The sequence below is a fragment of the Gasterosteus aculeatus genome, chromosome 10 (genome assembly GCF_964276395.1).
Source record: "Gasterosteus aculeatus chromosome 10, fGasAcu3.hap1.1, whole genome shotgun sequence".
In the NCBI taxonomy this organism is placed as follows: domain Eukaryota; kingdom Metazoa; phylum Chordata; class Actinopteri; order Perciformes; family Gasterosteidae; genus Gasterosteus; species Gasterosteus aculeatus.
Window position 1 is genome coordinate 6484349 of NC_135697.1, and position 21042 is coordinate 6505390.

Genomic DNA, 21042 nt, shown 5'->3' on the forward strand with positions numbered 1-21042 from the left:
CGCAGAGGTACAGCGGTGTCAGGTGCCTCGTGTGCACAAAGTAACGGCAAACACGCACATTTCGCAACAGGGGCACAACTAACACGGCAGGTCTTCATTAAAAAGGCGTGTGCTTGGTGAGAATGACGGCAAAAGAGGGCAAAACAAATGAGATGAGATGCGGCGCACGCCGAGACCAACGGGCACGAGGTGCACACGTCAAGCTGAAATTCATATTCTTTCCCAAACGCTATGATGAAATAACAATAATTGAGCCGTGTGCTTGAACGGTCCTCGTGGGAGAGGGGAGGGGCCCGGGGCAGTTTTGCTGTAATTTTCTCAATTACGATGCACGTCGATTACCTGTCATTAAAGTTGAATGCACAGCACGCCGCAACCGGCGAAACGCATCGAAAAAAAACTGGCGCGGTAATACAGCGGCCGGGTGCAGGCTGGATTTCTGCAAGTGACGGCGTGGACTGATCGGCTGGTGAATAGGCAGACATTTGGGCCTTTAAAAGGATCCCCTCGTCAAAGCAGCATCCTGCCAGCTCCCCACCAGCCGTAACCTCATATAAAAGTCACACACACACTGACACGCCGACATGCACACACAGACACACAAAATCCTCTTTCGGGAATCAATAATTCAGCTAAAGAGAAGCACATGCTACGCCCCGCTGCACTAATCAATAGAAAGCCAAATGTTATCTTTTCATCTCATTCTCTGACTTTCACATTCTAATCTGGGTTCAGCAGCTCCTGCTGGACGACATCAGAGAACGCCCTTAATTTGGAATATAATACAGACATGCAAGGCTGTAAAGGGATCGCAAATTCAGCAGGCACCTCAGTTTATCCAGACCATGTTAGCTCCTTCCTCAGCTGTAACCGAGTACAAATGTTCTATGAATTTGCAATGCATAGAATCTCAAATATGTCATAAAATGGAGGCAAGAGAGGGAGAATGGCGACACTTTAGTACGAGTAACCACCCGGCCCCTTTCCCCCGCCCCCTGACATCTCTTGGGAAAATGAGGCCATACCTTGAGAATGCAGCAATGAAGATAAATCGAGGGACCTGTGTGATTTGGGACCGGTGACTAAATCGTAGCATGGTGCGCAAAAAATAAATAAGGAGGGGGGAGCGGGGGGGGCATTCTCCCCCCTCTGCAACCGAGCCATCAACGGACGTTAATGAGCATGTTGGACGGCTTTCCACAGCCCCCCCCCCCCCCACTCGGCCCCCTCTGGCTTCTCTCCCCGCCTCCCTTCTGCATGCTGACCCCGTCTGCGGCTCCGTTGTATCAACCTACGATGGCCTCCGGCTAGGCTAACTAACCATGAAAATGAATATGGATGTTTGCACATTCGCCTCCCTGCACCCGCCCCCCCGCACCCACCCACGGCCAAACTGTGGGCCTCGTTTGCATGACACAGGACTCGAGTGGCTCGCTCAAGGATACATCAATCGCTGACAGTGGCAAGATGGGATCTGCGCTGACCTTGGGAATGAACCGCAGCATGGGAGAAGGAGGCGGCGGAGGAGAGGAGGGGTGGTTGTTGGGGGTGGAGGGGGGAAACAGAGCAGGCAGGCAGAAAAGCGGGATGAGGAAGGACGAGGGAAAAAGAAAAGTGGAAGGAATGGAGGGAGGGAGGGGAGAATGGAGGGCTGATTGAGAGGCCCCCGAGATGAGCAACTCTGAGATATGAGAAGGGGAGGAGTGGGGGGGTGATGGACGGAGTTGCAGAGGGGGGTGGGAGGGTGAGGGAAGCCATATGGCAGCAGCACAACTGTATTAAACTATAAATCAGGGTGAGAGCGAGTGGACTGCTGGTGGGGGCTTCAGCCTCATAACCCAGCTGCGCGTGAAGACAGATCTAAACTGGTAGTTTGCTTTATTGTACTTTATCATCTATATCTATATTCGCTATCTACCTCATCCCTTGTTATGGATAGGGGGCATTTCTCACATTTTAACATTGATTTTAGCCAGCGGAGCACTTGGAAATGATTGACACAATAAAACAGCTATTAGAACCGAAAAACACTTTTTAAAAAAATGTGCTCAATAAATGTTTATCTTTTGCTCGATGCTTCAATGTTGAATAACGAGTTGGATAAATTCCCAAATAGAGTATATACTTTTTTCCTCAAAAAAAGTAAGCAAGGTTGATGCTTCAAGACCCACTTCCACTTCCACTGTGATTTGGGTCGGTACCGTGCTGAGGTTTTACACCCTTCCATTGGAAGCTATTCCTCCTTACATGCAAAAGGAAACATCTACCATAAAAATATTTACATACAATAGCAATCAACCAACCAAATCAGACTAAAGTATTGCACATGGCTCAAAGTTCAACCTGCACGTTCAGCATGCTGTCACATCGTCACAAATAGATAGAATTTTGTGTTGCACATGTGATAGAAAAAAACAAAAAAAAGCTTAATCCCCAGAAGGCTGCCATTTTAATCCCTTGATGAGGTCTGGGTAGTGTGCCCAGCCAGTGTCCTGGCAGCCGTCGGGGGCCCACGCCTGGGCTCCCGTCCCAGAGGCACTGATGCAAACTACAGCTAGAGCAAACACAGGCAGCCTCTCCGTCAGGGCCGCACCGACCGGCACCGTGGAGGAACCAGGGCTCATAACTAGTTTGTACTGGCCTCGTGAAGCACTGTGGCTTCAGAATGAAATGCTTCAATCAAGAAAGGTGGCGTCGAGGAGCTGTCAAACAATGGCCTACATTCAGCTTGCAAATGGAATGCAATTAGGAAATTAAATTTGGACCCCCTATTCTAATTTGTTTTAAAAGCTGTATGGCAGTTCCTTTGAGCGCATGAATCCACTCTAATGCCACGGAGCGGCATCACATCAAGATCCCATCAGTTTGCAGGCGAGTGATGGATGGAGTTTACTGGACAGCTCCCGGTAACGGTCTGGTAGGCTGGACCAACTCAAGCCTTGATCCCTGATCCTTTCCTCAGACACGCACACACACACGCACACACTCACACACACACACACATACCCGCAACCACACACGCACATACACAAAACGTACACGCCGACATAGCCGTCCGAACACCAACGAGGTACCTGCCATCTGGAACCGTCACAGCCAAGGCCGGCTATCCATCAAATGACATCTCAGATTAGGGGGTTGAGATGTGGGGGGGGGTGGGAGGGGAGGTTAGAGGGGAGGGAGGGAGATAGAGAGCAGGAGTGGATGAGTAGGCTTGAGGAATGCGAGCAAGCGTACCTTGGTCTGGAGATAGTGGGGGTAGTAGTAGGTGTACTGAGGGTACATTGGCTGCTGCTCCAATCGCTTGCCCATGTAGCTGGAATCTTTAGCCCCAAAGCAGGGAATGGTGACACAGGGGGGGGCACACGCTGCTAAGTAGCTAGCAATGGGGCAAAGGCAGCGGGGGAGGCTGTGCGAGTCCTGTCTGTGCCGTCCGCACCGTTGTGTCGCTGGCCGGTCCTCCAGGGAAGTAGACAGGGTGGGTGGGGTGGGGACGGGGAGGCGGGAGGGGGGGGGGCAGGGGGGAGGGAGTGTTTAGCGTGCCAGGCAGCAGATGGGGAGAACGTCTGCCGCTGATGAGGAAGCTCACCGGTCTAGAGAGCCTCGGTGTCGGGGCGGATGCTCACTCTTCAATGAATCAATGGAAATATTTCCACAAAGTGCCGAAGCCACGAGCGCTGTGCCCGCCAGCGGCCGGACAGTAACCTGCGATACAGGTGAGGTAGAAGAAGAGGGGGGGGGGGGGGGGGGGGGAAAGAGAAGACGCAGGTGGCAGAAAGCGACCGGCAGTCCTCGGAATGTTGGAAAATGGTAGAAGGAAGAAGAGGAGAAGAGGAGGAAAGGGATGGCGTGGAAAAAACGAGAGCGGACGTATTGGTTCACTTCTCTGTCGAAGCGGTTTCACTCCAGTCGATTCGCCTGAGCTTTAATCTGCTTCGGTCTCAGTCACTGCCCCTCTCTCTCTCTGTGTCCCTCTCTTGCATACACACACTGTCTCTCTCTCTCTGTCTCTCTCTTGTGTAGTCTGATCCGACGGTGGCTGCGTGCCGTCCTGTTTGACAGAGGGGGAGATATCCTCAGCTCCGGATGGCCGACAGTTGCACTTTGTGCGCGGAGCAGACGCAAGAAAGCAATCTCAATCTGCAGCCGTGGAGCCGGTGCGTGTGGGGCACGGGCGGGAGGGGGGTCCGGTGCAGATAACGCCGAGGAATGATCCCAGACGGTGTGGCGCGAGCAGTGTGTTAAAATTTGAAGAAAAGGAAAAAAATCCACCGGTTGGTTAGGCAATCCACAAGGATCCAGGAAGGAGACGAGCGAGAGGAGAAAACACAGTGACCGTGTCCCAGGTGGCCGGTAGAGAAGGAGTCCCTCGTCTGCGATCCTCCCTCTTCCTGCACTTGTAAAATGTGTTGCTTATTTCAGCCTGGGCTCGCTCACTCCTCTAAGCAGCCTGCCTTGTTCTCTTTCCCTCTGTCACACAGTTGCTCCCTCTCTCTCTCTTTCTCTCTCTCTCTCTCTCTCTCCTTCTCCTCCACACTGACAAGGGGGCTCGTCCGAGGCTGCGAGCGGGAGTGGACCGCCTCCTCCCCTTCCAGCCTGGCCGGTAGGAGGGTCTTTAGGAGCTCTGTGAGAGAGAGGGATCCACACACGGACCAGCGGGCTGCAGCGTTTCCACAACCTGGGAGGACGCACGCAAGAGGAGTGGAAACGGAGGGGGGATGCGTGGGGGGGAGACGGTGTCAGTGCGAGCGTTCGATTCCCCCTACTGGTTGCACACGGAGCTACCGGCTGGAGCACACTGTCCTCACGTGAAGGGTTGGATTTTATCTCAAATACAGGGAAGTTGGATTTACAGACTTTGATGTTCAACGTTTTAGAATCTGTGTTTGTTTGTATATGTTAAGGATGATGCCTACTTTAATAGCTTGATTGTGTGTGGTTTAGAGAACATAAAACTAGTAAATATGCGTGTCTCACGACGGGGTCAACAAGTCTTCACTTTTAAGAGCCAAGATCACAAAGACGACATGAAAAGCCAGCAGCCGCAATCTCAAAGCACTCACAAGGGAGGTGAGGAGGAAACCACTTCCAGTGCAACATCAAAAGACGTCAACAGATGAATCTTTTGATTGACCGTGACCAAAAACATTGCAAGAATGTCCCGTCAGCGAGCAACCTCAGCTCCTCTCGTACTTCTCTGAGGATCAAAAACATGCGGGGGAAAAAGCATGATGCTCCCAACATCCTCCTTTTTTCAGCTATCACACAGACACACAAACTAACCTTAAGCTCCTGGCGCTACCTCAGCGAATGTTCCTGAGCCTAATTTTACACAATTAGCAAATCGACTTGTTTTTCATTTTAATCTTCTGACAGGGGTCCCGCTGAAAACACACACACACACACACACAGATTTCCACATCTGAAAATAGTCCAGAGTTTACCTTCCCAAACAATAATAACCAAATTATGGATGTGTAACACGACACAGATAAGAGAGTTCAGCTGTGGAGAGTACGCCGTCTTGGTGTACTGATCGTTACTTGTGCTGCATCAATACGTATTACGTTGTAAGTGCTGTTGTACTGAAACGACTATCTGAGGAATGTATTGATCTCCTGAAAGCAATCCATCAATGATCATTATGCAAAATGTAATAGTAGAGACTCAGAAGGAAAAAAAAAAAGGAAAATTGAATCAAATTAAGTTTTGTAACATTCTGTAAAAACTCAGGTAATAAGGGTGATGTACAAAGAAATCTATGTCTCCTTAGAGGCGCCGTTGTTTTCTCAATCGCTCACACTCTAAATTGTGCAAATGTTTGTTTGTTTTTTCATTTTGATTAGAGCTATGTGTGTACAAGGGCCATGCTTCTTTACAGAGAAAAACATTATTATCAGCCACTTTTATCTGTCGGAAAGAGATGAGGCTGATATCGATTGCGGATTACCAGATTAACAGCCTCTGGATCAACTAGACACATAAACTGTCAGCCTCTGGGGAGGTGCAGAAAGTAGAGAACAAAGACAGCGAGACGGACAAAGGTACGCGGAGAAAGTATAGAAAGTAAGACGCGGAGAGGAAATGGGATAAGACACATTGGGAGACAGAACCTGTGGAAGGCACGGAGGCAGAAAGGATCCGTGTGTCTTCATAACGCAGAGAGTCCACCGAGCTCTCAGACATCCCTGTGTCTGAGATCATCATTTTCGGTTTTCACTTTGAAGGAGTACAACAGGCTAATAGGTCAATTTGGAGCGGTTTTCACACCAATTTCCTCCCCCTCGTGTGGCTAAAGGTCGGGTTTCCTGCTGTAAATGATGCCTCCTCGAGAAAAAACATTAGGAGCAAACAATGCAAACGCCTGCACGAGAGTAACACAAGACTGCGTATCCGCCTCAGGCTGTGTTAAAAGTGGGACTATTTACAAAAGCAATTCATTGAATGATAAAAGAAAGAATGGCAAATTTAAAAAAAGGTTTTGAAACTACACCTTTCACAGGGCACCGGTTACCTGGGAGAGAGAAGACAAGCGGGTATCTGTCTCTGTTCTAGTTTGGCTAATACGGACGCATCATCTACTGAAGTCAGCCCCACGCCTGAGGCATACCGAAGGAAGGAGAAGCAGGATGTGAAGTGACCTCCACACAGGGTTGTATTAGTTGTGACCTGCTGTGGACACAAGCTGGGTCTTGCCCCCCAGAGCAGCGCACTGAGAGACGGACTATTTCAAGTGGATTTGTCAAGACTATGAAGATTATTCAAACAAAAATGGGAAAAAAAAGAATTGCAGCCGGGTCTGTCGAATATTTTCAGGAAGCAAAGCCATCTGCTGCTCCTCTGTTCTTAGGTCTCTCTTTGAAGCCCGTTGATTCACTTTCTAAATTGAGAGCGTGAGTGAGTCATTCACAGGACTTTAAAATAGAGACAGAGGAAAACAGCTAAGGGTGTGTCTCGTGCCCCCCGAGGTGTTAAGTAGTTAACCCCCCCGCCCTCAAAGGATCGTACAAGTCTAGTAAAACAAAAAACACAGCATGATGGCCTCTGAGCAGAGCAATTAGAAGGATCAAAAAATAAACAATAAAATAATATATAACAGGATCAGTTGTATTTTTCACTTTGCACAGCAGTAAAAGTAAGATATTTTTCCGGTGGGATATATCAATTATATTAACGTGGATCTATCGGTGTCCTGAAGAGCAGCCCTTTCGTTCTTGACCGGTGCGACAACACCAGACATCCTGCCGATGTCCTAAATCACTGTTCGAAAATGCCAACTTAAAAGGAGTCCCTAGAAGTCTACATGCACTCTGCCCTACGTGCTGGAGCCCCTCCCCCAAACAAGACTTCCTGGCTTCTTCAGCAAACCACAGGAAACAAAGCCCCCTGGTCCCAGCAGCAGCAGCTCGGACAGTCCCCGTCATGGGTGTTTCCCAGAAAGGACCAGATGCGAGGAATTCGGAGAGGAGGCTGGCCCAGTGCCAGGAGAGGGGTGGAGGGGTGGTGGGGGTGGAAGCCAAATTGGGGATCAGCAATAGCCCTGGTGTTCCTGGAAATAAAAAGCCTTGAGCCATCGGCAATGGTTCTACTGGAAGATACCCAAGCATCTGATGATCATTTTACATGTTTTATGCAAACCTACTGATGTAGCATGACTAAACCCCCCCTCCACTGCCCCCGGATTTTTTCCCCATCCTCATGACGGATCGAAAGATGGAGCATCTTAACATTCCAGCGATGACAGAGCATCTTTGACCGTGCCTATGTTATGGATCTCAGCAGAGGTCCTCCAAATGTGGTTTAGAATAACTGGAGAAAACAGGACAGAATGTTGATGATCACTCCAATTAGGAGCAGACTGATCCACAGATGCTGCTTGAGTACCATTCTTCTTCATACCACAGAAGATCACGTAGTACAGATGATGACATGAAACTATAGCATTGCTATGAAAAAGTTCTTTCCCGTCATTAAAAGCAAAATCTATCTTTGAGAAATCTGAAGGCATGCTACGAAACATCAATGCCAGATTTGAGATCAAGAGCGAGCGAAGAATAAAATACATTTTAGAGCTTTAAATATCGAAGAATGAGGTCCACTAGAAAACCACAGTTTTGGGAAGTTTGGTTTTAATAGAAAAGAAGGCTGAAGCAGAGGAAGACGAAGAGGCTGACTAAACTCTGAAGTGTCTCGAGAGGCCACAGTGACGCTCAATTTGTCTTCATGCTTTTACTCGTGCTTCATTCCCACTGAGTCATAACTTATTTGATTTAAAAATAGACAAATATCAGAATCAGAAGCCATTTATTGCCAAATATGTTACACAGAGGAATTTGACCTGGTGAATTGGTGCAATATGAGAAGAAAATAATAGGGCTGTCAATAGATCTATCTACAAGTAATGAGTAATCACTTGTGTGTATGTTAGACAATGTTGTTTAATTGTTATAGTGTTATTTTAAACACAAAACTACACACATTTGATCATCTTGGAGGCAGAATTCCACCGAGTGGAACATGTGGAACTAGCAACTCTTCCAGCTAGTTTAGCCTAGCGGTGCCTTAAGTGGTCCGTTTGCCGCTCACCTCTGCACAGTTCTCTACTGTAAGACATGCCTCCGTTTGTTTTACTTCCAATGCAAAAAGCTCTGTCCATCTTGAGCTACCGTCCTGCTTTCTCTGATGTGACTGACTGCAGCTAGCGGCCGTTTCGTTTCCGCGGTCAACTTCCGGTAGTAAACAAAGGTACGTTAACTCCGTTAAATTATTTCTATTATGTAGAAAAAAACTATGTGGCGAGAGGTAACGGTCCTTGGTCCTGGTCTTGGTCAGCCTCCTGCGGCTGAAAGAGTTTGTGTCCGGGCTGAGAGGAATCGGCTACAATCTTTCCTGCCCGCCTTGTTCTTGGCTGTGGCTGCAGCGTACCAGAGAGTGAACGCGGCTTAAAATCCGCAGACTTCTTTTCTTTTTTGCTTACTCTCTGATTCATCCGGTTCTTTCGTCCAAGTTATTTGTTAGGGACTGTTGAACTCGTGGTCGCACAACTTCATTCACTTCCCCTTTGTCTCTGATCCCTTTGTGCACACGGGCCATAATTGTCAACCCCCTTCCTTAAAAGGGGGTTGACAATTATGGCAACCCTAACCTTTGAGCCTTCCCAACTAAAATATGTACTTGCTTTAAAAGCCTCCCCGACTGACAGAACTGACGTATTATGTGTGTAGGTTCAACACATCTGACACATGCAGGTCCTTAATACATTCTTATCAGGGCACTTACGGATGACAGCCTGAGGTTATTCAACTCATCCCCCTCTCAGAGTAGAACGCTCCGCAACCCAAGGGCGGAGTGATATAATCGAGAGATGAGAGCAGAGAGCTTCTCCGCTATTTTCTTTTTTTTATGTACGAGGATCCCATCACCAGGGATTTGGCTTTTTAACCAATACAGTACGATGTGAAAAGGGGGCACAGCGATTGTGGACCACCGGCGCTGCACTGGGACATTTGATAAACACCAGACGGACTTCCAGTGAGTCATTAGCTTCTATCCCACCACAGAGGAGAGCAATGCAAGCACATTGGGGACGAAATATGAGACCATACGTCCATGAGCAGAAATTACTCACAGCGACTCTAACTACGCCCAACGCGGGAAGGGCCAGTAGACTAAAAAGAGAAAAATTGCGTTCACTTAGTCCATCTCAATTCCAAATGTGTAATGTATACACCAGAACTCATTTCCTGATTAACGAGATTCGGACTTGGAGAAAAGATCAGAGATGATTTTGTATTGGGAGAGGAGGCCTACGACCAGGGTGGATTATCTCACATGTGTTTGTACGTGGATTTTGTCTGTTCTTCACTGATTGTGAAACTAGATCTAAACTCAGGTGGCCTACAGCTGTGGCAGCTTTCTGTGTGTGTATCTGCACGCCGTCATGAGCACCACCAAGGTTACTCTGACACCAAAGGTGTACACACTCGATTGGAGCACGGAGATCGGGCTTCCTGCGTGGCTTCGGCGCTGAACCCTGATACGACTCGCGCAGCCACCGCTGAAAGCCTGCCGTGTCTTCCTTTGAACCACCGGGGACAGCGGGGCGGCTCCATCCAAGAGGGACGGCGCCAAGGAAATCTCTGAATAATAAGGAATTAAGTGCTAGGCAGGCTGGGGGAGTGCGAGTTCAAACGGCAGATCCTTTCCATGTGGACGTGTAAAGGCAAAAATATTCAAAATCCATATTATTCAGAATATGAAGAAGGCAGCAGACCCCGCGGAGTAAAAGAAACACTCACATTGCTGAGAGACACTGAAAAGGGGGCCTATCAAAGCTTCATCACAGCACCCAGAACGTGTCATGTGCATTTGTTTTATTCAGTGTGTTAATGCCCTAAATAGATCTAAGTGCCAAGTCATTCATTCTCGTCAGTGCTACTGTGCTCTACTTCTTTCTGTCTTTCTGAGAACGCTTATGCGAAGGATCCGCGAGTTCCTCACAAAACAATCCCCAGCACAAACCAAACATGACGAGAAGGACGCCTGCACTTATCATTGTGTGCGAATTGGTGTGAGTGCATGTGTGAGACCTGAGCAGGGCACACAGGAAGAAGGGCAAAATAGGGAAGTAATGGAGGATGGTGCTGAGGATTCTGCCTGCATGCAGGCAGCCATTGGAGATGGAGGGAAAAAGACGTATAGGCAGCAGGAACAGATCTCTACTGGCCAATGAAGCTCGATGCCCGCTGCAATTGAGCAGGATGGGATGGGAGGACAGTAGCAATGTTTTAAAGCACTGCTGAGCCATCCCGGAATGAAGTGAGATGACCGCATGTCAAGCAGAGATGAGAAGTGAGAGGGAGGGGACAGGCAGAGTAAGAAACGGCGCCAAGAGCGAGGGAGGGAGGGGGGGTGCGGGAGAGAGAGAGAAAACAGAGTGTGCCGTTCTAAGAGGAATATTTCAGGGTGGTAAATGGAGCAGAACTCCATTCCAGCTCCTCTCTTAACCTCCCCGCGGTGTCTCATCCTCTGCATGCAAAGCATGAAGCCCAGGAGACAAAGAAAACAGACAGCCGGAGAGACAGGCTTTGGGACAAAACAACACTGAATTAATAGACAAGACATCTTGCTCGTGCATTTGTTTGGACATAAACAAAAACTGTGTTTTCTAATTGAGAAGGTAAATGGGCCGTTGAACCTGACTGACCACACAGGCAACCACCGGGTGGCTGGGGGACTTAGTGGAGCACTTAGCAGCTAAAATCCAGATGGAGTAGGTGGAGAACCAGAACAGAAGAGTATATTATGAACTCACACTGATTATTCATCAATTCAAATGTTTCTTCATATTAACTGGTACAAGTTAGCAAAGATCTGCAAAGAGATTCTCAATACCACCTTAAAAAAAGTTAATAAGTCAGTGCTTTTATTTACAGCATGTTAGCGCTCAACCCTCTAGAGGCCTAACGAAATAGTTATTGCAGGATGAAGAAATGCTGTTTAATATCATCGATCGGTTTCTGAAGTGATGTTTTGGAATGTGGAATGCATACTGGGAGCTGCAAAGTCTGGTTAATTACATTAACAAACGACTACCATGGCAACCATCGGAGCTGACTCTCCTCCACCTCTCAAACATCAATGCATACTAAAACACATAATGCATTATGCATTAAAACATCATTGATGAAACAATAATTACCTAAATTGTAAGAAGTGAAATTAGGTCATAGGAGCCAAAACAAAGACTTCAATTGGAGGAACAAAAGCATTATTAAAGACAAGGCTAGTGGGTATATTAGTGTTTGCAGTACATGCCCCCATTCTTCGGAACCTCATCATAGGATTTGTCCAGCTGTCGCAGAGGTACTAGAAAGCGTGTCAAAGACGGTTAAGAGCATTCACATAATGGTGCAACCCTGCGGGGTCACAGTCAGATGTCTGTGTGTGAGACATTCAGTCCGTATAAATGGTAATACTCTCCTGAAGTCACCAAAGTAGACTAATTTAAGGAAGCAACGCAGCTCCGACAAAGCTTCCACTGAACCAAGGCGGACCGCTAGGCTAAGATTGTTATGGTCAGTTTTTTCAACCTGCCTAACTAGGGGGGGTGAAACAGTTAGAGAAAGAGAAATACTAAAAATGAGAAGTATAGGAGGAGCTAACATATTTTCCGCTTGTCAATGCTGTGGGCCACTTGATCTGTGGTCTCTGTCCTATCCTAGTGCACCTTTTTGCGGTGGGGGGGGCAGTAACAGAGCCTACCCTTGTTTAATGCCCGTTTTGTATATAGAAACGGGGACTAATGGTACGTTCACACCAAAAGCGAAGCAAATTTTCTCCCCGCTTCGTTGTGGGAATTACACAAACGTCGGAACCGCAAACGGTGTTGTGTTTGGGTTCATGACATCATCCGTCGCCGCACACAGCTTCAATTTCACCGACTCCTCCAGGAAGTGCGTCCGGATGACTGCGGCTTCCAGCGCTGCTTCAGGCGGACCAGCAGCCGGTCTGATGACCTCTTGTCTCGGTGCCGGCGTCTCTCGGTTAGACACAAACTAACTTACAGGCGTTCAGTCTTTGTGTGTGTGTCTCTGGTGAGCGGCCGTTTAATAAAGTGTATTCACGCTTTGGCAGCAGGACGGCGGTAATGACGAGCGGAGCATCTCGACGTCTTTCGCGTCATTCGCGCCGGGCTGTTTAAAATTCGCCTCATTCGCGACCAGACTCTGTGCATTGACTTTACATAGAATCTACTCGCGCGAATAATTCTCTTCGCTTTTGGCGTGAACGTATCATTAAGGTTTAACTGAGCTTCTCCTGCTGGTGATGGTGAGCTTGTCAAGGAACGCCAGCTAGAATTTACAGATGAGTGATGATTGAGGGATCGGCTTCGGGTGTGCTGGATAGGAACACCTGGTGGACAGCTGAGGGATGGCGTGGAGGTGGTGTGAGAGGTGCCACAGAGAAGGCATCAGGAGTCATCTGGAGGACTACAAACGACGGGCCGCGAGGACAAGATGAGGATGTAGCAGAGAGTTTGACATAAATCATGTGACCACAGACTGAAGGACCAGCGGATGATGGAGGAGGAAGGAATCACCAATGATTGGGGTTCAATGTGCCGCTGTTATGGATCAACCAGTTTATCTGGCAACTGTTGACTAAATAACTTTAAGCACTGATCCAGCTGGCTGCTTAACTGATCTCTTTTGTCTTTCAACCTGAAGCTTTCTTGCATAACAAAAATGGCCAACAACTAGTGGGGATTGTTCTATCCCATAATCCCCAAATAATGTAGACAGAACAAAAACCTTTCAGACATAAAAATATCAGAGGATTCTTTTTCATACAAAAGGAAATGTAATGGTTAAAAATCACTGGACTGAAAGCGAGATTTATGCATGAAGGAAATCACATAAGGTCCCCGGTATATAAGTAATATCATCCGATTAGGGTAAATGAACGTGTTGGGGTGTGTAGGCGTGTGTGTGAGTAGCCGTAGATCTCAAGTCTTCATCAGAATGCTAGAGGCCTCATCATCTCCTTTTTCCCCGTGCGGTTCATGTTCAGCCATCGCTCATGTCCGTACTGCATGATTGCACTGAAGGACCAGCATAATCAGCCATAATGCTTTACAGATGTTATGTGTATTTTCTGAGGCAATACTGCAGCCCCAGGCCGGCCATACAAGAGCAACCCCATCTGTGCACGCACGTACGTGTGAGTCTTTGCGTGTCTAGCCGGAAAAAAAACATAATCTGAGAGAAGCATTATTAATTGAGGTCACATCTACGACTCGGGATGTATGATTTATGTTCCTCTGCCTCGCGCTGTCATTGACTAATCACTTGAACAGAAAGCAACAGGTGCAAAGGGATTTTTCTGAAGAGCCATTTCACAGACAAGACGCTCCCAAGTTCCCAATGAACACGGCCAAGAAATCCGCCACGCCATGTGAATATGACAGTTCTCGTGATCTGAACAAGAAAAAAACACCCCTTTGAATCCTTACAAATTCCTCCAGCACTCCTCCTTATCCGGCCTCCGACGCCTCCCATTGTGTGGAAAATCTAATATCGGCCATGAACTGCAGCTAAATGAAGACTGGTGGCATACCGCAGCCAGGAATTTGCTCTTGTGAAATAGGAAATGAAACATTGTGGGGGCTTGGAAGCTCCGTTAGATTCTGAATATTCCTGTGGTCTGGCTTGCAGGATCTTGTGGCCCAGGCTTTTAATTCCTAATGGTGGAGAACTCGCAGCTCTCGTCACAACAGGAAATAGCTGCTAAGTGAAACATACACCAAAAACGCATTCTGTCAGAGGTGTCCAACACACAAGGTTTCCCTACTAATGGGAAGGGTGCACTGATAAACAAAGTGCTTTGTCATCATGACCATGTTCATTCGGTCGGAATCCAGTCAGCTACAGTATTTGCCAATATATATATATATATATATATATATATATATTTTAACAACTATGATTAATTTATTCATTTATTTGAATTAAAAATACATAAAATGCACTTGTTGGATACGTTTGATCTTCTGGGTTTATGCTGTTGATTTCAATGTGTGAAAATACAAACATGATGTGACATGTATTAACAAAATGTTGTGTTTTACAACACTGACAAGCTTGGGGACACTAACTTTAATTTACCGTAGCAATGCCTCAGAATGCAAAGATCATTACAGTTGTTCTCTTTATGCTCCTTACAATTTACCGAAAACGAGTCACAATACATTAGTGTTGGCAAGGGTTTTACTGCTTTGATGCATTTGCCTGAATAAACATGGAGTTGGATCTACTGCAGCGACTTGATTCTATCAAGATGTGTGTGTGTGTTGCTGTGGAGGTGGCGGGGATGGCCACAGGAGAAAGGGGCTGCGAGGTAAGGAGTGTCATAAGAAGCAAATGCACATTGGTCCCACAGAGACACACTCACATCACTCCGCCTCAGAGTGCACTGTTGAAGCAAATTAAGGAAGCCTTGGCAGCCTTTTAATGGTCTGTCACAGTCTAACAGGTTTAGAGCGCTTACAATGGACAAGGGCACTAAGCCTGACAGCTCGCGCTTAATTGTTCAGAACCTGTGTGAGCGTGTGTGTGAGTGTGTGGAAGTGTGGGTACTGTTGGAGCCATTCTGGTCCTGTAACTAAAATCATTGACTCTCATTATGAGGACAGATAAGATAGCCGGTCCCTGTCCGTCAGTCCGTCGGGTCCAACTGGTTCAGTAAAATGAGGACTCCCGCTGATAAGTTATGATTAATGCGCTGCTGGTATTCGTGTTTCCGACCTCAGTTATTTTAGAGAAAGTGATACTGAAGCTAAGGTACTAGTGCACAGCTACGGTCTCGTTCCGCAGAGGGCGGGAGGTTAATTGTGTGGCTATTTCCACAATAATAAGTAAACACTGACGTGTCCCAGTGGCTTCAAATAAACCGCCCTGAGACAGACAAAAATCTATAGAGACAAACAAAACATCAAGTGTCTAAACTTTTAAGTGGTGCCTGAAGAAATCAACAAAGCAAATAAAGCCATTTGTTTTTTCACTCTGCAAGCCACTCTGTCAGCAAGCGAAATGGCCCACAAAGGACGAGGTGGCGGAGCTTAACAAAAACTCCTAAATGGTTGAAGATTTTGAGCGGTGTGACCTAGAATATGTTTGACAATTTTCTTTTAATTAGGCCTTGAAGACACGACTCATTCCAACTGCCGTCCCGAGAGCTAAATTAATTACTGAGACAAAGCCCATTCTGGCTCATGGCAAAGATGAATCATTGCAGTATTTGGGGAATGAGCAATGCTCCCCAATCAAGGGCTGATAAAAGAGACTCAGCCTCTAAAATGTAAGAGGACCCCCCCATTCCCCCACAGCCGCACCCCACATGTACAGTGCACATTGGCATCTGCTGCATCTCCCGTCGGGAAGGCACCTTCCATTTACTCTTCCCCAGGCTGGAATATATATTTGAAAGAGTGCATGAAAAATAAACGTCTATCGTCTATCAGCCGTCCACCCTCTCCACCACCCATACCTGACTCGCGCCGTCATCCTCAATGCTCTGACCATTCCGGTGCCCTGGGCAATCCACGGCTAACAAGCCTCCACTAAACTGGGTCGGACGCCCCCCCCCCCCTCTTCCTCAGCAGGCTGTTTATTTCGCTAAATGTTTTTGTCATTTGTCAGCCTGTAGAAATGGGGGTTTGTAAGTTCTGGATAATTAAGCTAATCACAACACCAAGGATTGCGTCAGAGCCCAATCCTCACAAACAGAGAGCAATGAAAAGGTGTGTCACACCTCCACTCGCTGAATATACAAAGATTGATACCTTTGATGTGCCCATTCTTGTCACACATAGAAGAAGAAAAAAAAATGATGTGCAATGTTCCTGTCCGTCTCATCTCTGTGTTTTCATTGCACGTGAATCTGGTCGGTATCGACTGCAGGATCAGTCGAAAGAGCTAAAAACCTGCATTTTCTGAGGCAACCGCTCCAGATTGAATTGAAAGGCTTCACAGTGATCTCCACGTCATCAGATAAAGATGGATAACCACTTAGATGTTTTCATTGGGGGGATATGTGTCTGGTTATCTTTGCCTGATAAGATGAGAATTCCCCAGACCGAGGGAGAACATATGGAAACAGTCTGCCAGCACATCGGTCTTGCACCAGTCCCCGAGCAGTGGAGTGTTTGTTACCCTAATGGTGCGTTAGCAACGAGAGATTGGAGCGATGCAAATCTCGATTGAGCGGCACGTTTCTCACAATGTCGCGTGAAACGCCGCAAACGGGAAAGTTGAAATTGTTCAACTTCGCCGACAAAATGGTGTGACGCTGCGGCGAGATACCCTATCAGCGTTGAGTAGCTTTCCATCGTCACTGACGTGCAGTTAAGCAGTACAATAGGGCTGTTACGCCAGGACAAATGTCTGGATGTGTGAGATGATTGAAGCGATGCTGGAAACTTCTGGACATCAAGTGCTTTGGAGATAATCTGTAGAATGAGGACGTATCCAATCCAAAATTGAAGAGCCCAGAGGTCAGACGGAAAAATGTGTTTGTATAAGCAGTGCAAGTTGGCCGAGGACACGCGCTCCTCTCCAGCGATGTCCTACGCAGCCGTTGCAATAGACAAGAGCAAAATAAGTGAGAGGCTTGCCCAAGAAAATGTCTCAAAGCTGGAATCGGCCTGTCAAATATCCCAAGAGCAACACTCCGTGAGCAGAGTGGAAACTCAATTTACAATGTCAACACCTGACAGTGTTTTCACTCCATTATTGCCATTACCCATAAATGGGCTCCGCCACACCAATTAGTGGAAAGTACCTACACAGAATGTTTCCCTCTCTTTGGCCATTGTGCTTGTGATCAATTCACCTCACACCAGAAAAATCTATAACGTGCGTCTTAGTCACAGTCAAGGCAATAGAGGTGTTTGCGGCCCATGTGGCTTTAAGTAAAGAATCCAATAACACCAAGTGCAATCATTAGTTTGTCAGGTTTTATTACACTAAAGAACCTGAGGGCCGGTCCATTTACCACAGCTGTTACAGTATCTAACCTGTTTAGCTGTTTGGATCACACTAAAAGTGATGTCTATCCACCCGGACCACCTCCCGGTGACTTCTGTGCAGTGGAAGGAGCTCACACTTCCTTGACTGGAGAAAACAGAAAAGGTTTCCAGTGAACATAATCCAGGCAGTGATTGAGTTTCTGCAATACGCGCTTGGTAACGGAGATCAGCAGGCGAAGAGTTAGCGTTGCATATTCACAGGAAATAACAAAGCCTCTCTCTTTGACTGTCTTTCTAGTCACAACTCGTGACTTCTATATGACTTTCTCCACCACTGTTTTGTCTGTTTTGTCATACCATCTTCCCCCCAGAGGGATCCTCATCCCACCATATTAAGAGTGGAAATGTATCCGCTTCCATTGTAATTACAAACCCGCTGGAGGCAAAGCTTCTTGATCTCTGCTGGATCCTTGCTTGCTTTTCTTTCTTCCTTTATTTACTCACCTCCCTAAGCCGAGAGGACAGACGCACGCTGAGCTATCAGTTCTGTTTTTCTTCCCTTTCTGCTAGCCATTCTTTGCATGTTATATATGCGAAATTATAATAGCTTTAGAGCGGGCAATAAAAACAACGGGATAGACAGGGCAGTTGTTTCAGACGAGCGGAGACGCTAGTCTGCATCGATTAGTTTGTTGATCGAGGGCATTGCCGTTCCTCGTCCACCAAACTGTGATCTCAGCCCAGGACAAAGGGTTGATAGCGGGGGAGAAGTGGCTTTCTGTGGCAAAGAAATGAACGCCACTGAAAGGAAAAAAAATGTCCCCGCTGTTGCATGAAAACAGGCCATTTTAAGCCATCGGAGTCGTAAGACTGGAGGGTCAAGATGAGGGCAAGCGTTCGATGACTCCGCAGTGATCTGAGGCAAGACTGGGAAAAGAGAAAAGAGGCCAACTGACAGCCCAGTGGAAGTGGAGAAGAAAGAAGGAGGAAAAAGGGAAGAAAGGGGTGAGTCTGCTGTGAATTTGCTCGAGTGTGTCTGTTTCAAATCCATCTGGAGAATTGTTTTCTTGTCAGCTGGCTGTGAGATACACCCATTGTGAATATTCCCCGAGACAAAAGTGCACTGCTACAGTCAAAACAGTGCATGGAATAGACAAAAAAAAGTGTGCCATGTGATGTTAGCGCAGACTGACTGTAACCTCTCGGCTTCGCTTCATTCACCCAGGTCAAAGAAACTGAGACGTTCCCATGTGCTAAAGTTGATGTGCTCCACAGAGGGGTGTGGCGGTAAAGACCAGACAGGACCACAATGTTCCCAAAAAACATGTGATGGGGGGGGGGCGCCCGCCGCAACTGGAACCACAGCCGCGGCGTTTACGTCTGTCTTGTGGAATGTTCTCTGTTGTTGCTTCCTGTTTGAGCACAAAACGGTTGAAACAGACCTTGCGCCGCTTCTTGTGACACACTGTAAGTGGAGCCAGTAGAAGCCATGACAGTGGAACACACACGCACAAACAAAATATTATCCTTCGTGCTCACTAAAAGGAGCCTCGGCCTGAATGACGGCGTACCGTTATATCACAGGAAAAGCATAACGGGAATGTTGGGTGCAACAGGGAGCCGACGCACAGTGATGATTATCGTATCTAAATCCAATCCAATTTCTTCCTTCTTTGCATGCAGGAGCTTCTGGGGAGCCTCAACATGTCGCCAAGGAGGCAGCTGGGAATTCAAGTGGCGCGTATGTAATAGGAGAGAATATCAAAGTGTCGTAATGGAAATAAAAGAGAACGAGTTATTTGATGTGAAGCCGTGTAAACGTATTTATTAAGAGGAAGAAATACAGGAGGTATTAAAAAAACGTGCCAAATGTTTGTTTCCAGCTCTGCGTCTGTGACGATAATAAAATTCCTCAATTTGGCTCCAGTCCGGGTTCCAGTCACACCCCGAACGACGCATTAGAGAACCAGATCGCACCAATAAAGTCAAATCAAACGGATTCCGAACAGCAATTAATTTCAAGGATAATGACAAGGGAAGCCGTCCAAATGTGTCTCTACCTCAATTAGTCTCTCATTGCACTGTCGATGCAGAGCATGGATGAAAAAAAAACAACAAATTAAGTTGCAGGGAAGAGAGAGGTAGCCAGAGAGAGAGAGAGAGATAGCGGGAGAGAGAGAGCGAGGGAAAAGGATGCGATAAACCAGAAAGAGGAAGGAGGAAGAGATAGTGAGGGGAAGTGTATACACAACGAGGGCTTGAGCATAAAGAGTGTGGGAAATAGAGAGATTAAAGGGATGCAGTAGAGAAGGAGGGGAGGGAGGTGGAGAAGGATAATTTGCTTTGCTCGTAAGAGCTTTCCTGATAGTAACGGCTGCTAATGGAGACTAGAGAGAGAGAGAGAGAGAGAGAGAGAGAGAGAGAGAGAGAGAGACCTTCCAAATGAGAAGATCGGCTGTACTCACAGCTGTATCTGCCGGGCAGTAGGCGTAGCTCTGGTGATGGGGGGGTTGTTGGTTGTGGGACAGGTTCCGCAGACTCGTCCCGCCGCTCCAGGCCCCCTGACCCCTGCTGCTGCAGGTCGCTGCTGCCTCACTGCTGTGACAACCTCTGACCTCTGCACTGGGCTGGTGGGCAAGGAAGGATGGGAACTAAATGGGGAAGGGAAGTGGACATGGGTGGGGGGGTAAAGGTGGAACAAAAACGAGGTTAGTGTGGTTGAGAGCAAGAGAAGGACACTTCATACCAGAGAGTCAAGATTGTTCTCACACTTTCTTCTCACTCCCTCTCTGCCAACGCCAGATGTTGTGAACCCCCCCACCCCTCTCCTCTGTCACGGTCGAGATGTGTTCTCGCTGGAAAAGTGCTGATTGGTTTTGATAAAATGCCTGGGCTTACAGGCTGGCAGCGGGCTTCCCGGTGCGGCATTACGTATCGGGTGTCAACAGGGTCCAGGGAACACGGGGCTGAGTCTGCTGACAGGCGGGCTTACTACGCTCCGAGAAGGGTTACCGCAGCTGGCACGGCTGTTGGAGCAGTGAGGCAAAAAAAACTTTACGGGACACACAAATGGCGAACCAGGCCATTTTAACAGGAGCCAGGGCAAATACTGTAGTTAAGTTATTTAACTCTGGTTATCGGGACGCTGAGCTACAGCTCTATAACGTTAGCTAACGTTAGCTAACACTAGTTAGGTGTTGCGTGTTGTGCACCAAATAACGGCAGCAGACACCTTAAATGCAATAATAATTTTAACGAGGGTGTCCATACAACGTTAGGTTACACTCCTCTCAACCGTCAGAAAATTTAAATAACGTCCGAACTTATACTAGAAAAAACATGCTTATGAATAACATATTAACCAACCTGATTAGCTCGCGAGGCTAACGCTAGTACCGGCACTATCAACTTAACAAATCAACTTTAAATCCATCACTGACCTTGGCAAACAAGATCAACCGTTTTCTTGAACAACATGTGTCATAACGACAGGAAACTCACTTTGAATGTAACGT

General features: G+C 47.3%; 1 protein-coding gene across 13 annotated transcripts in view; it reads right to left on the minus strand.

The window, feature by feature from the left end:
* Window positions 1–20172, minus strand: part of rbms3 (RNA binding motif, single stranded interacting protein) — a 177282-nt gene extending 157110 nt beyond the window's left edge. For 4 of the 13 annotated variants that reach the window (XM_078081366.1, XM_078081367.1, XM_078081361.1 and 1 more), the window contains exon 1: window positions 19993–20172. Coding sequence is in view for 7 of the 13 variants with exons in the window: in XM_078081365.1 (XP_077937491.1) it covers window positions 3238–3312 (75 nt within the window). In the remaining 6 variants the exon portion in view is untranslated. Of the gene's footprint in view, window positions 1–3237; window positions 4681–19992 lie in introns of those variants that run through there. The other 9 variants (XM_040188549.2, XM_078081359.1, XM_078081364.1 and 6 more) reach the window with 4 other exon arrangements.
* Between the last annotated feature and the right edge of the window lie 870 nt (window positions 20173–21042).